Source organism: Grosmannia clavigera (assembly GCF_000143105.1).
Source record: "Grosmannia clavigera kw1407 unplaced genomic scaffold GCSC_97, whole genome shotgun sequence".
NCBI classification, from domain to species: domain Eukaryota; kingdom Fungi; phylum Ascomycota; class Sordariomycetes; order Ophiostomatales; family Ophiostomataceae; genus Leptographium; species Leptographium clavigerum.
Genome location: NW_014040560.1, coordinates 857,980 through 872,530, shown reverse-complemented (window position 1 = coordinate 872,530; position 14,551 = coordinate 857,980). Strand labels below are relative to the sequence as shown.

At 61.0% G+C, this 14,551-nt stretch overlaps 6 protein-coding genes across 6 annotated transcripts; 3 read left to right on the top strand and 3 right to left on the bottom strand.

The window, feature by feature from the left end:
- Positions 1-2,304: 2,304 nt before the first annotated feature.
- Positions 2,305-3,730, top strand: CMQ_4618 (mitochondrial import receptor subunit; the record flags this gene model as incomplete). Its single annotated transcript, XM_014312774.1, has 2 exons — positions 2,305-2,449; positions 2,520-3,730. The coding sequence occupies 2 exons, from the start codon at positions 2,305-2,307 to the stop codon at positions 3,728-3,730; spliced, it is 1,356 nt and encodes a 451-aa protein (XP_014168249.1).
- A 264-nt stretch (positions 3,731-3,994) lies between these two features.
- Positions 3,995-5,399, bottom strand: CMQ_4623 (GPI transamidase component; the record flags this gene model as incomplete). The annotated part of the gene is made up of 3 exons (XM_014312779.1): positions 3,995-4,856; positions 4,911-5,178; positions 5,240-5,399. The coding sequence occupies 3 exons, from the start codon at positions 5,397-5,399 to the stop codon at positions 3,995-3,997; spliced, it is 1,290 nt and encodes a 429-aa protein (XP_014168254.1).
- Positions 5,400-5,755: 356 nt separating this feature from the next.
- Positions 5,756-7,882, top strand: CMQ_4731 (ribosome biogenesis protein; the record flags this gene model as incomplete). The annotated part of the gene is made up of 1 exon (XM_014312887.1): positions 5,756-7,882. One exon carries the CDS (start codon positions 5,756-5,758, stop codon positions 7,880-7,882), a length of 2,127 nt encoding a protein of 708 aa, XP_014168362.1.
- Positions 7,883-8,268: 386 nt separating this feature from the next.
- Positions 8,269-10,017, top strand: CMQ_4684 (uncharacterized protein; the record flags this gene model as incomplete). Its single annotated transcript, XM_014312840.1, has 3 exons — positions 8,269-8,498; positions 8,880-9,637; positions 9,806-10,017. 3 exons carry the CDS (start codon positions 8,269-8,271, stop codon positions 10,015-10,017), a joined length of 1,200 nt encoding a protein of 399 aa, XP_014168315.1.
- Positions 10,018-10,185: 168 nt separating this feature from the next.
- On the bottom strand, positions 10,186-12,313 carry CMQ_4523 (uncharacterized protein; the record flags this gene model as incomplete). The annotated part of the gene is made up of 3 exons (XM_014312679.1): positions 10,186-10,245; positions 10,305-12,128; positions 12,206-12,313. 3 exons carry the CDS (start codon positions 12,311-12,313, stop codon positions 10,186-10,188), a joined length of 1,992 nt encoding a protein of 663 aa, XP_014168154.1.
- A 719-nt stretch (positions 12,314-13,032) lies between these two features.
- Positions 13,033-13,887, bottom strand: CMQ_4725 (rab GTPase; the record flags this gene model as incomplete). Its single annotated transcript, XM_014312881.1, has 4 exons — positions 13,033-13,380; positions 13,447-13,665; positions 13,724-13,743; positions 13,815-13,887. 4 exons carry the CDS (start codon positions 13,885-13,887, stop codon positions 13,033-13,035), a joined length of 660 nt encoding a protein of 219 aa, XP_014168356.1.
- Between the last annotated feature and the right edge of the window lie 664 nt (positions 13,888-14,551).

Sequence of the window (14,551 nt, the reverse complement as noted above, 5' to 3'; positions counted from 1 at the left end):
TTCTGCCGGACGTCAGTGCTAGCCTTGGCCACCAGGCAGAGCAGGCAGCGAATCTGTTAGCAGGCTCTACAGACAGGATCATCGCATCCCAAACTTCATTCGCTTCATTCAGCAAACACCACGTTCTTTAATTCAACTACACCACTGTACTACCACCATACAATCGCTTTTAATCACAACCCCCTTGCCCAATACAATCTTTATCAATGCCTGTTTACCTTTTGCTTTGTTGCTATTTTTGCTCCTGCATTTGTTCTGCTATTTATGGAACCCCTGGAGGAGTGGGGCGGTTTCTGTCGAGGGTTGGGAATCTGATTTATGAACAATGGAATTCTGCAGTATTGCAGGCTGGTCAAGCTGGACGAGCAACGGTGTGGGTTTTAGAATGGGAGGAGTATCATCTTTCTGCGCTGGCTAGCCTCTGCTAGCCTCGCATCATGTACACATAGAGCATGGGTCACGGCGTCATTAAGAAATATCTGATATCGTCATGATACCCCTACCATTGGCAATGTCTTTGAAGAGATTACTTTATTGCTGATACGCTGCTGCTACTGTCCGTCTCCCTGAGTAATCGGATGTTTCCGTCCAACATCGTGCTGTTTGGCCATGTTGCATACTACTCTGCAGCTCGGCCTACGGCTCCGTGTCATCGTTTGCTATGAGGGCCGCGCATTTGCGTTTTACTTACGTTCTGCTTCACCTGACCGACGGGAAGAGTAGCCATCGGCTCCCTGGCCTCCGGGCCACCCATGCTTTCTTAGTCCATTATCGTATGTTGGGCTTGGGCTAAATAATGACGTATCTTTTTCGCCCTCGTCAGCCTCCAGGCTAACTAACAAGCTCGACGTGCCTGCTCCACCCCGGCGGCTCCCTCTGTCTGCTCGTACTCGCCTCAGATTCGGCGGCGGCAATGGTAAGATACATAGTAGACTCGGAGGGGAGGGGAGGATGCATGTAGGAGGGGCTGGGAGGGGCTGTTCCTCGCCAGGCTCCCTTCCCCGATCTTCCCATTGACTGTTTGCTCCCTCCGTCTCTCTCTCTCTCTCTGTCTCACGGCTTCATGCGTCTGGCCGATTGTGCCGGTTGTGCCGAATGCGGAAAGGCCCCGGGTCTGTGCCTTAGTCCAGCCAATTCCAAGATCCGCAATCTGAAGGACCGGCTTTACGAAGCAGATAAGTTGGAAATTGCGAGTAAGATACACTCCGTACTCCGTACTATCTCTATCCCCCTCACTTCACGCCCTGTCGTCCACTATCTCTCCTTCGGCCGGGCGTCGGCTATCAACCCACCTCCTTGCGTCAAGCCTGCCCAGAAAAGACCAACTGTCGGCGCATCAGCAGACCCGTCAGGGCCGTTGGAAGGTGGTTTGCATCGGCGATCTTGCCTGTCTCTTGGAGGCCGTCACGTCATTGTCCGCGCCCGTTACCAATCACTATGCACTAGCTGGCCTTGCGCGGCCCGCGGTTCCATCGGCCAACTGCGTGTTGGTCCTGCAGCTGCACGATACGAGGACGCGGGATAAAAAAGGAAAGAGGGAAAAAGGAAGGGAGGGTAGGCGGGACAGCGGGACAACGGGAAAGCAAGGGCACGCACAGGAAAGACCAAAGAAAAGAGACAACAAGCCGGCGGCAGCCGATCTACGTCGTATCTTGCGTATGCTCCTGCGTCATGTAATAATCATTGCCGCAAGTGGCCGCATTGTCCGACGCAATCGGACACTGGGCAGAGGCGAGCGGTTTCATCATTGGCGATACTGTGGAGGAGCGACAGGTCAGTGCTGCGACTATGGGGCCGTCGTCCCATTTTGTCTCTGCTCCCCGACATCATACATCTGCCGTCACAGCACAAAACGGGCTCGTACATTAAGCGAACACCTGTGCAGGTCATTCGCAATCGTCCCCACAAGCGTTCAGGCTTCAGGCACACCATGTGCGTCAGGTACGAGAGCGGTCGGGAGTTTGATTCGCGATGCACTGGTCATAGCGCATCTGCCCGCGTTTTAGGTGGAAGCAAGGAGAAATGTTTGGCAGAAAACAGGTGGGCAGAGAAGCCAAAACCGCCCGGGGGCCTGAGCTATGCCGTCTGATGTGGTAGCGAAACCCATTTTTGGGCAGCATTGCGTCGTTTCAGCACCCTGTCCTTATCTGCGGCGTGACGTCACGTGTCGATAGCAAATCTACACCGTACCCTCCGTACTCGTAGTCCACATCGCCAAAGCTGAAAGAAGACGGTCGGCTTCCGTTTTGGAGAAACGGGGACTGCGAGGAGCGTGTCGCTGCAAGTTATACAGCGTGCTGCACAATGTCCCTGGAACTGCACATCTGGGGTCCGGCATTTGGCCTGCCGTCCATTGACCCGGACTGCCTGGCTGCCGTTGCCTATTTTTCTCTGGCAGTGCCGCGAGACGGCTGGACCCTGGTGGCCACGAGCCCATCGGCCCTTCCACGTGAGTTGTCTGTCTGAAGGGAAGGGGAGGATAGGGGAAGGCTTGGTCTTGCTGACAAGATGCTGTGCAGGCGTGCTGCCAGCCCTACGAGATGGCCGTCTGCGCAAATGGGTAGCGGCCGGCTTTGAGGATATCGTGGCCTACCTCCGGGAGGGAGACCAGGCGGCCGACGACCTGGACGCCGGCCTGACACGCATCCAGGCGGCCGACTCGACGGCCTACTGTGCCTTTCTGCACGCCGAGGCGGCACCGCTGCTGGCGCTCTCGCTGTACGTCTCGTCGGCGAACTGGTCGGCCACGACGCGACCGGCCTACAGCCAGGTACTGCCCTTTCCGCTGACGTGGATCGAGCCGTCGGCCGTGCGAGCCGAGCACAGTACTGGAGCTGCCCACCTCGGGCTCACGAGCTTGGACACGGACGAGGACGACGAGCAGACATCGGCCTCGGCGCTCAACTTCTCCTCGTCTCTCTCGGCGGCCGCGCTGCAGGTCTTTCCCGACCGACTGCGAACGGCACGACGGAGGGAGGCAGGGGAAGGGGGGCCAGCACCGGGATCATCCAAAGCGCCCATCAGCAGTGCCCTCACGCCCGAGGCCAGAGCCCAGATCCGGCTCGACGAGACTGCCCGAGCCTGTCTCTCGGTCCTGGCCGAGCGCAAGGCCAACAAGCGGCTCTTTCTGCGGCCCGACTGCACGACAGACGAGACCGCTCGACTGCCGGCGTTGCTGCTGCACCCGTCGTCGCTCGACTGCCTCGCCTTTGGCTACCTCGCGCTCATGACCGTGCCCGACGTGCCGCGGCCGTTTCTCCGCGACGCCCTGCGTCGCCACTATCCCGGCTTGGCCGATTTTGTGGCCGACATGCGCCAGGCCGCCTTTGGCTGTGACGGCCAGAAGGGCCAGAAAGGCCGGAAGGAGTCCCTGCTCTCCCTCACACCCTCTCACCTCAATCCCCTGTGGTTGCGCACCGTCCATGGCATCATCCACGGCATCCCCGGCTTCAGCGGCGAGTGGCTCGTCTGGCTGTATCGAGTCATCCGCCTGGACGACAGCGACGACGAGAATGGGCGGAACCCCTGGCGCCAAGACGTTGCGGCCGCACGGCGTCGCCGCATCGTCGCCCTCTGCTCGACCCTCACCGGCGCGGCCCTGGCTGTCGGCCTCCTGCTGGGCTACCGGAATTTGCCGCCGTTTGGTGCGCCTGTCGTCGTCTACAGCCGGCTGCCCCAAACGTCACTTCTCGGCCTTGGGGCTGCAGGCGTCATTTTGTCGTCGCTGTGATGGCGTCAAGACTGGTGGCATTTCGCTCAGGAGGTTGGTGGGAAAAGCAAGCCGCACTGTGCTCGCAGCATTCTAGAATTGGGCGTTGGGGCCACTTGATTTTGCTTAATATAAAACAGGGGCAGATAAGAGATCCCCCTCTGACAATTTTCTCCCCTTCTATTATACACATTGGCCTTTTAACCAGCCAGTTGTGGCCATCCATGCTGGAATATACAATGCCGTACAGTCATCAGTGAAAATGCGAAAAGAGACGAGGACAAGCTAGATCTGGCGGATCTCCTTGCCGACCATCTCGGGCCGCTCGACCTCCCACTCGTCGCGCAGGATGGCAAAGGTCAGGTCCGACACCAGCAGGCTCTGGCCGAGGCTCCAGACGAGCGTGATGGCGTAGAAGAAGTTTGCGTTTCCGCTGCCGGCGTAGATCCAGAGATGGTAGAAGGCCGGGCCGAGGAAGCTGGCGTACATGATGGTGGCAGCGACGAAGAAGGTGTAGCGCATCAGGGGGAAGACGTGGCGGAAGAGCGGCACGAGGGCAAGGAAGAGGCCAGTGTCGCCGATGCCGGGATACGGCTTGAAAATGGCAAAGATGCCGCACAGCAGCGTCAGCACGACGAGTGGTTGGCTGCGGATGCGAATCGAGAGGCCACCGACATAGCTGGAGAGGTGCAGCCAGAAGACGGCGACAAAGAAGGAGCGGAACGGGTCGAACATCTGGATGAAAAAGTACCACCAGAGGCCAACGTTGGGCGCCAGGTCCGACAGCGTCAGCTGCACGCCATACGTCGAGCTCAGGAATTCCCAGGAGTGGTCGGTGAGGAAGTAGGACATGGCGAGCAGGGCGGCGAGGCAGCCGGCCACGGCCAGCACGAGGGTGGTGGCAAACGGCAACAGCGAGGAGATTGCGTGCTGGGAAGGCCGCTGGCGGTCAAAGGCAAGCAGAACGAGTGGTGGTAGTAGTAGGAGGGGGTACATGGACAGATAGGCGGCGAAAGAGAGCGAGACCATGGCGCTGATGGGAGCACCTGCAATAGCCCTGGCGATGGCGTAGAGAATGGCGCAGGTGGAGAAGACGGTGGTCGAGCGACCGACGCACGTTGCGATGGTGAAGGGGTTGAAGAGGAAACTAGAGGTCAGCGAAGAGCAGAAGAGCAGAAGAGCAGAAGAGCAAAAGACTTACACTGCTGCAATCACAAATCCACTCCATCGCTTGTCCCGACGCGGCGACTTGAACCGTGCCGAAGCGCCGGCCTCGCCAGACTCGGCAATCGAGTAGAGCGCACTGGCACACAGCAGATCGACGACAATGTAGAGAAGGTCGGTGAAGATCGGAAGCGTCTTGACGCTCGGGAGCAAAGAGAAGAGCGGCAGCAGAAGCGGCGCCTGGTGGTAGACGCCGCCATCGTAGGGCGACACGTTGTGGTTGTAGAGGAAGAGACCCTCTTGCACTATAGCAGGTCAGCAAGGAACAAGCGCGACGGCTGACAGAGGGGACAAGATAGTACCCACATCGCTTGAAGCTGGTCACCGGCGTGGAGATCTCAACACGTCCAGTCAAAAGGTCAGGCAGCCGGGGAAAAAAGGTAAAGAGGAAGAGCCGGACGGCGGCGGCGGCCACATACAGGCTCGCCGTCCTCCCGCCAACAGTCATGCTTGATCCGCCATCCATTGCCCTGCAAGGTGCATTGGGGCGCGCAGAGCGAGGCAGACCGTTCTCGAGCGTGGGAACGAATATACCAGACAAAGATGCAAGTTGGCGTGATGGCGACGCGAAGACTGCTGATTGGCCGCAGCGGCTAGTGCTGGAATGTGGCTGCGTGCTGTGGCTGCTGGCCGTGGCTGTCCGTGTAGGCGGTGAGTGACCCCGGGCAATACGTGGTGGGTCCAGTCCAAAAAAGTTTCCGGCAGAAAAAAAAAAATAGTGTAGGAAAAAAAGAGGCGGACGAGGACTGGAAGCCCCAAAGACTGGCTTGCTACCGAACATCAGCAGCGGACACGCAGCAGACAGCCCAATCAGCAGCAAGGATGGCACGCCCGAAGAGAAGAGGAGAGGCCGGTGCGGCGAAGAACTATGTGACGCGCAACCAGGCGATCCGGAAGCTGCAGTTGAGCCTGCCCGACTTCCGGCAGCTGTGCATCTGGAAGGGCATCTACCCGCGGGAGCCGCGCAGCAAGAAGAAGGTGTCCAAGTCGTCGACGGCGTCGACGACGTTCTACTACACCAAGGACATCCAGTACCTGCTTCATGAGCCGCTGGTGGCCAAGTTCCGGGAGCAGAAGGTGCTGGAGAAGAAGATCTCACGGGCTCTCGGCCGCGGCGACATCAGCGATGCCAAGCGGTTCGAGCGCAACGCGGCGCGGCCGGAGAAGACAGGCAAGCCGCGGTACACGCTGGACCACGTGGTGCGTGAGCGCTACCCGACGTTTGCGGACGCGCTGCGCGACCTGGACGACTGCCTGTCGATGCTCTTTCTGTTTGCCAGCCTGCCGGCCACGTCGTCCGTGCCGCCCAAGATGATTGCGCGATGCGAGCGGCTCTGCCTGGAGTTCCAGCACTACCTGATCGTGTCGCACAGCCTGCGCAAGTCGTTCCTGTCCATCAAGGGCATTTACTACCAGGCGACGATCCAGGGCGAAGACGTGCTCTGGCTGGTGCCGTACAAGTTCAACCAGCGCGTCGTCGGCGACATTGACTTCCGCATCATGGGCACGTTTGTCGAGTTCTACATGACGCTACTGGGCTTTGTCAACTACCGCCTGTACACGGCCGTGGGCCTGAAGTACCCGCCCCGGTTCGACCAGACCAAGGACGATGCTGGTGGAGAGCTGGATGCGTTCACGCTCGAGGGCGCCGCGGTCGACGGGACTACGGCTGCGGTGGACGGCGGCGAGCAGAAGCTGCTCGCACACGGGCCGGACCCCGAGGTGCAGGCGGAGGTGAATAAGGTGGTGCAGGAGCTACAGGAAGAGACGGGCGACCAGGTGGCAGACAAGGCGGTCTCTCCGGAGGAGAGTGAGCTCGTGGCGGCGACCAACGAAAACGAAAACGAAAACGAAAACGGCATCGACAAGTTTGAGCCGGCGCTGCCGGGCGGCCACGACCTGCCGCAGCCGTCGTATAGCACGAGCCGGCCGAGCCGGCTGTTTGCCAAGTGCACGATCTACCTGTCGCGCGAGACGCCGCGGCCGTCGCTGGAGTTTATGCTGCGGGCATTTGGGTGCCGGCGGATCGGATGGGACGCGGTCCTGGGCGAGGGCGCATTCACGACAGACGAGCTGGACCCGACGATTACGCACCAGATCGTGGACCGGCCGCCGGTGCAGGTGGCAGCCGAGGAGGCGGTGGCGGTGACGGCGGTGGCAGTGGCCGAGGACAATCAGACGGCCGTGAAGCTGGGGCCGAACCGGCGGGTGCCGGGGCGAATCTACGTGCAACCGCAGTGGGTGTGGGACAGCATCAACGAGGAGGAGCTGCAGCGGCCGGACCTGTACGCGCCGGGGGCGCAGCTGCCGCCGCATCTGAGCCCGTTTGTCAAGAGCGCGCCGGGCCAGTACGATCCCTCGCTGCCGCTGGAGCTGCAGCAGACGGAGGCGGAGGCACTGGCGTCAGACGTGGAAGACGAGGAGGAGGACGAGGAGGGAGAGATGACCGTGAGCCAGACCGAGAAAAAGAAGACGGGAAAGCGGGTGGAAAGCGAGGACGAGGACGAGGATGGCGGCATGGACGTGGCGGCCTCGGAAGACGACGAAGACGAGGACGAGGATGCGGACGAAGACGAAGACGAGAATGCGGACGAAGACGTCAAGGCGGCCGTGGAAGAAGTCGATGTTGGCTCGGACGACGGGCAGGACGAGGAGGCCTCGGAGGCGCTGCAGCGGCAGCTGGAGCTCGAGGCGGAGCTGGCGGGCAAGCCGGTGCGCAGCAAACAGGTCAGCGCCAAGGCCGAGGCCAAGGCAGCAGCACGCAAGGCGGTGGCCAAGGCGACACGGCAGAAGCAGGAGGAGCTGGACCGGGCCAAGGGCATGCTGTCGAAGAAGAAGCGGAGGCTGTACGAGCAGATGATGTACAGCAACAACAAGCGCAGCGCGGAGGACGAAAAGCTGCGGGCTAAGCGGCGCAAGATTGAGCGGAAGCAGGCCAAGGAGGCGTAGATGGAGGGGGTAGAGGAGGGGAGGAAAGGATGAAAGGATGAAAGGAAGAGAAAGGAAGAGGGAGAGAGGACGAGAGGACGAGAGGGAGAGGAAGAGAGAGGGAATGATGCAAAGAACGAGAGAAAGAGCAAAAGAAAGGCGGACATAGAGGTGCCCTGTTGCATCGATAAAGTGGTCAAGGTGGTCTGGTGGCCTCGTGGATTTGTCGTTGCTTAGTTATGAAATTATTTTTGTCTGCATTTGGAATGAAGCGATGTGTGGAAGCGTAGTTAGTTACAGCGAGAGCGAGGCTGCATATGGAGTACTGCAGTCCTGCATATCGGCCCCACTAAAAATTCTCTCGACTCGCTTGCACACCCGGTTTAGACGACACGCACACCCGCACGATGAACATCGACGACTGGGCAGACGGTGCGGACGATGCGCGCGAGGCTGTCGACGGAGAGGCTGACGCGGCCAACATGGTCGATGTGGATGAGGCAGCGGTAGTGACGGCCTGGTCAGACATGGACACGGACGAGATCGGGTCGTGCAGCTCGGACGAACTGTACGAGCGACGGCCGAATCGGTGGCACGGATCGGCGAAAGCATGGCGACGGATGACGGCGCAGGATCGGTTGGTGGCCCGGGTGATGACGCGGGTGCGCAACCGAGATCTGGCGTTGCATCTGTACAACACGCAGATGTTGAAGCAGCGACAGGAGGAGCTCCAGAGGGTGGAAGGGGAGAGAGAGGGGGAGGACGAAGGAAGAGATGGAGAGGGAAGAATTGAAGACAAAGAGAGAGAGAGAGGAGAAGGAGAAGAAGGGGACGAAAATGGAGGAGATGGAAAGAAGGAACAAGAAGAACAATCTGGCCAACGAAAGAGACGAAGAATCTGGATGCCGAGACCGCCCTGGACAGCCTGGCCGCAGCGCATGGGGGCTGACGGACGGCGCCACGGATGGGACGACGACGCCGCCGACGACGACGAGTACTACGGCCACGGCGGAGGCAGAGCCCGGATCGGGAGGCCGAGCGAGCCGCTGGAGGAGGAGCTGACCGCGACGATCCTGCGGCTGGCCAAGGAGCGCTTCCGGCGACGGGTGTGGGCAGGGCCTGAAGCGGAGGAAGAGGCTGGCCGCAGCGAGGACGAGGGGGACCGCGACGATGACGGTGGCGACGAGACGTCCAGAGCGAGGCAGACGCACAAGCGACGGCGTCCTGACGTGGCGACTGTCTCGGCGACCGTCTCGTCTGACGATGTGCTCTCGGCAGCACTGCTGCGACCATCCGTGCGTCACGTGATATCCCAAGTAGACCGCGCGTTGTTGGTGCTACACAACGGCCGAGCCGTCGGGATGCGGGGGCCGCTGGCAGACGCGTCAGACGACTCGTCGGGGGGAGAAGAGGAGGAAGCAGGATCCGCTGCTCGCTCTCCCCGGGACAGCACGACCGGCCGCGTTGGGCCTCCACCGCTTCACCCGGCATGGCGGCCGATGACGGCAACCAGCATCGACGCGTCACAGGCGAGACTCATGAGCCGGTGGCGACCGCGCGACTGGAGCGACGTGCTGGGGGCGGCGGCGCTGGCCGGTTTCGAGGCAGACGTGGTGGCGCGAACGGCACAGCGGTGCGCCGACCTCTTCGGCCAGAGCATGGCGCTGGATACGCTGGGAGGGGAAGAGGGGGAGAGAGGGGGGGTGGTCGGAAAGAAGAAACGACAGCCTGGCCGGACGGCTCATCGGCGGACGGTCTACAGGCCTCGGCCAGAGGGTGAGCGATATACCATACCGGACTACACGGACGAGGAAGAGGAGAAGGAGAAGGAGAAGAAAGAAAGACAGAAGGAAGGACAGAGTGAAGGCCAAAAGGAAGGACAGAAGGAAGGTCAGACTGAAGGACAAGAGGAAGAACAAGGAGACCAACAAAAAGACGCAGCAGAGACCATAACAGCAGACGGCCAGCCACCACCACCGCTCGTCGTCTATGTGCCCGCACGCAAGACCGAGTACGAGCCGATCTGCTGTCCGATTGCCGACTGTCCCCGGGCTGACGAAGGCTTTGCCCGCCGCACCAACCTCGTCCGGCATCTGCGTATCGTGCACGGGGCCATCGCGACAGCCAAGAAGGAGGAGGCCACGATGGAGGAGTGACAAAGGAAAAACTGAACCAGAGGATGCCAGAACCAGAGTACCTACAGAAACAGACACATTGCCTGCATATTACTACTTTTGTCTGTTGTACACAGCCGCGCAAGTCCACCGCCGTCGTAGTCCCACAGCCGGTCCGTCGGCCTCGATCGCATCCTGCGTCCCGTTCCCTTACTTTGCATGGCTCTTTTCGAGCTGGAGACTGCGCAGCCGCGCCTCGGCAGAGATGACCTGATTAGTCAGCACACATACATTCCCCACGGCAGCACAAACACGAATACAAAACTCACATCGACGGCCTGCTGCACCTCCAGCACCTTGCGCACCTCGGCCAGCCAGTCGCGGCTGAGCGTCTTGGCCCAGCCCTGGAGCCCGTTGACCTCGCGCGCCGCCCCGTCGAGGTTGCCCTCCTCGAGCAGCGCCTGGGTGCGGGCGAGGATGCCCTCGACGTCGTCGGCGGTGGGGGTACCGCCACCGGCCGCCGTCGTGGCGGACGGCACAGGCTGCGGCGCCACGGCTGGCTGCCGCTTGAAGAGCACCTTGCTGAGGATGTAGCTGGACGCGTGGCTGGCCACGCCGGCGTCCTCGGGCAGGAGGGCGGCCTTGCGGACCTCGGCAGCGACACGACGGAACCGGTCGATGATGGCCGGCGCCGACGGAATGCCACGCTGGTATGCGGCCGGCGGGATCGACGCAATGGCCGCATCCACCGCGGCGTCGCCGCCGGCAATCTCCTTGACGGCCACGAGCTCGCGCACAAACGGCTCCGTTGTGGCTTTGGTTGCTGACTCATCAGAAAGACGGGCCCGGACGGCGTCGACGGCGACGTGCAGCTGCTGCGCCCGCTCGCTAGCATCGACCACGGCCGTCCAGCCGGCCGTCAGGCGCTCGAGACCGGCCACGTCGTCCGACAGCGCCCGCAGACGTCCCAGCCGGCCGTCCCGCTCGGCCTCGACCCGCGTCCGTAGCTCCTCGGCAAACTGCCCCGTCAGCTGTACCGCCTGCTCCAGCAGCTCGTTCTGCAGCCGCTCCTCGCTGAGCTGTCGCTCGCGCGCTGTTGCTAGCGCCAGCCGCTCCTCGTAGCTGCCCCGAACCCGCGCCAGCTCCACGTCCACCGTCTGCCGCCACTGCGCCTCCTGAGCGACCATGGCTCTCTCCACACGGCTGACGAGCTCGCGCGCCGCCTTTTCAAAACCGTCCGTCCGCGCCCGCACCTGTTGAGCTGCTGCCTGCTCTGCACCTGCCCGGATCGCTTGGATCTTGCCCCCGATCCGGTCTACCTCCGCCTTGGCCTTGCCGATCGTTGCCCCGTACCGATCGGCCGCCCGATCTGCATTGATCACCGTGATGATGTCGTTCAGCACGTGCACAATGTCCTGCACCACCGGCTCCGTCGCGTCCCGGACCGCTAGCGGGTCGATTGGCGATGCCGGCGGCCACCGCGATGGCTCGTCCACCTCTGGCGCCCGGTATCCCAATGTCGTCGTCTTCTTGGCCTTGGCCTTGTCCGTGCTCCGCACCACTGCTGCCTCGGCTGCCGCTGCTGTCTTGCTCGCCGCCTGCTTCGCCAGCACGTTCGCAATCACGTCCTCGTCCTTGGCCGGCTTCACTGAGATTACCCGGGCCTCCGCCTTGGTCGATGGCGCTGCTGCTGGTGCTGGTGCTGCTGCTGCCACCGCCGCCGTCGAGCCCGTTTGCCGGCTGCTCTCCGAATCCGCCACCCGCCACGATGCTCCGCTCTGTGCCGGCACCCGCACATTGGACCCCGTGTCCCGCGGCTGCTGTCCGCCCAGGCGTTGCGCCATCGTCGGCACCCGCTTCTGGAACTCTAGCTCCTCTAGGTATAGCACCGCCTGCTCGCCGTACGGCACGTACTCGGTGAAAAAGTCGTGGAAGTTGTCGTTAATCCGCGAGCACCACACGCCGCCGCCAAACCCGAGCGCTCCCAGGATCGAGAGCGTCAGCACGTAGTTGCGCAGCTTCCGGAAGAACCCGCCCTTGCGCGGCGCTACCGCTGCTGCTGCTGCCATCGTAGCTGCCGGTGGTGGTGGCACCGTCGTCGTTGTCGTCGCATGAATGGCCGGCGTGACCTTGGGATCCGTGGCATACAATCGCTGCCCGCACACATCTGTCAGCATACCATCCACGGCAACACTCCCATCCATTGCCGCCTGTCACACCCTCTTCCTACCTTGCTGCTGATGCTGACCGTCCGCCCGGCTGCTGCCGGAGCTGCTGCTGCCGCGAGCAGGGTCCGGCTGCGCAGGGACTGCGCAGATCGAATGGAAGTCCGCAGCATGACGACAGGTGAAATGATCAGAAATAGAAAGAAACAGATCCTCCGTCGGCCAGAGACGGTGATTCCTCCCAGGGACCGCAAAATAAGGAATGGACAAACGGGCGCAGACGAATTGATGCTGCAGTGGTTGGGTCGACGGACTGGCGTGTCGATTAGGCGTTTCGTCGGTTCCCCAATCTGGTTTTTTGCACCTCAAGAAAATAGGACGGATGGGATGAGGGATAATTTTCGGTAATGGCATTAAAATTTATTCCTAAATTAATTGCATAAACACCACCACCCACCCAGCACAGCTAAATTGGAACAAGCCTTCATTGCAACGCGACTGCTTTCTATTACTGCATACTTGTACAGCGACAACTAAACACACATGGAGAGAACATGGCCAGGTTCAGCGTGCCGGAGATTCGGAGCAAGACAAGCTTTGCACACCGGCATGACCAGTATAGGGGACAGCGAGAGACAGAGAGGGAGGCAGAGAATAATGCGTTTACCGGGAATTGGAACGAGGGAATTGAGAACGCACGACAGTACGGAAAATTAAGCGACGCGCAGATGGAGACGAGCAGAGACCTCAAGCAACAGGAAAAAAGCACAGGAAAAAATAAAAAAAAATAGAGAAAATAGAAAAGAGAGAAAAAACAGAATAAGATGGCAGGTTTCCTTCCTCGGGCCAGTCTATGTTGCCCATGTCCTCTTCTCCCCACCGACGTGGTCGCTTAGCAGGCACACGCACCAGCAGACTGCGTGTTGGCGCCCTCGGGGGCCAGGGTGACGCCCGGTCGCTGGCCTGGCCGCGCACGTCCGGGACCGGCCTGGTCGAGCGGCAGCTTCTTTGCTATCGCCGTGAACAGCTCCGTGACATTCTCGGCCGTCTTGGCTGACGTCTCAAAGAAGAGCAGGCCGGCCTCCTTTGCGTAGGCCTCAGCCTCAGCCTCGGGAATTGCCCGCTTGTCCGGCTGCTCCGTTACCAGGTCGAGCTTGTTTCCGGCCAGCGCGATAATGATATTCTCGTTGGCCTGGCGCTGGAGCTCCTTGACCCAGGCCTTGGCCTTGTCGAGGGAGGACTGGGCGTGTGAGCAGGGGAGAGAGTAGAGACTGCGGGGGGAGACCTAAAAGAAAGAAATGCTTACGGCTTGTGTAATGTCGTACACAACGACGGCGCAGTTTGCATTTCGGTAGTACATGGGTGCCAGAGACTTGTACCGCTCCTGGCCGGCCGTATCCCAGATCTCAAACTTGACCGTCGTGGTCTCGTCGAGCGAAATGGTCTGGGTCAGGAAGGCGGCGCCGATGGTGGATTCCCGGTACGAGTCGAACTGGTCCTTGACGAAGCGGAGGACAATGGAGCTCTGCAGGGGGCTAATTAGCTGGGGCTGGTGCGAAGACGAGAGGGATGGCAGGTCACACCTTTCCAACTGCAGATTCACCTGCAGACCTGTTAGCATCGAGCATCGGGCGAGACAAGAGACAAGACAACGACGGCCGCGAGCAGACATACCCAGCAGGACCAGCTTGAACTGGGCAAACCGGTTGCTCAGGCCGCGCGCACCGGCAGGACCTCGAGCTGCCATTCTAGCTGCGGGCGGGTATGGGAGATGTTGTAAATTGGCGTGTTGAGAGCGTGAAAGGACGGAAAGCCGAGGACGGATTCGGCTAGACGGGTCAGACGATGGTCCGGGGCCTGTTCAGAGACAATTGCGGGCGGGGGGGCAGGGAAGAGGTCGATGATCGGATGCGCCCACGAGTGACGGACAAGACGACAAAGACGGCCGATGCGAGGAGGGTAGGCCGGGACAGATAGGAAGGGAGTGTGCAGGTAGGCGAGATCGAGTTACGATAGCCGCAGTGCTGCCGGTGCCAGGAATCGTTGCAAACTCGGTCGGTCGGGGGAAGAGCAGGAGGCGATGTTGCAGCGAAGCCGTTGTGTTGGGGGGCGAGTTGAGAAGTTGAAATTCGTGGATGCCTGGTGAAGAAACGGAAACGGCAGCGGGCAAGCAGCAGGGGCTGGGGGCGTGATGAGTGGCGCCAGCGGCAGCTTTACAGCGGACTTTCTGGCAGCCCCGTGCGTTATCTTGGTCTGGGCTCGGGAAGGAACAAGAGGGCGGACACTGAGTCAGCCCAGTCACGTGACCAAATTTCCAAGGTCGGTAGTGGTGGAGTCAGGGGCCAATAGGGAGGCAGTATTTAGCGGCTTAGTGACGACACTGTGGTCGGATGTGGTAGCTCCCTTCCCTC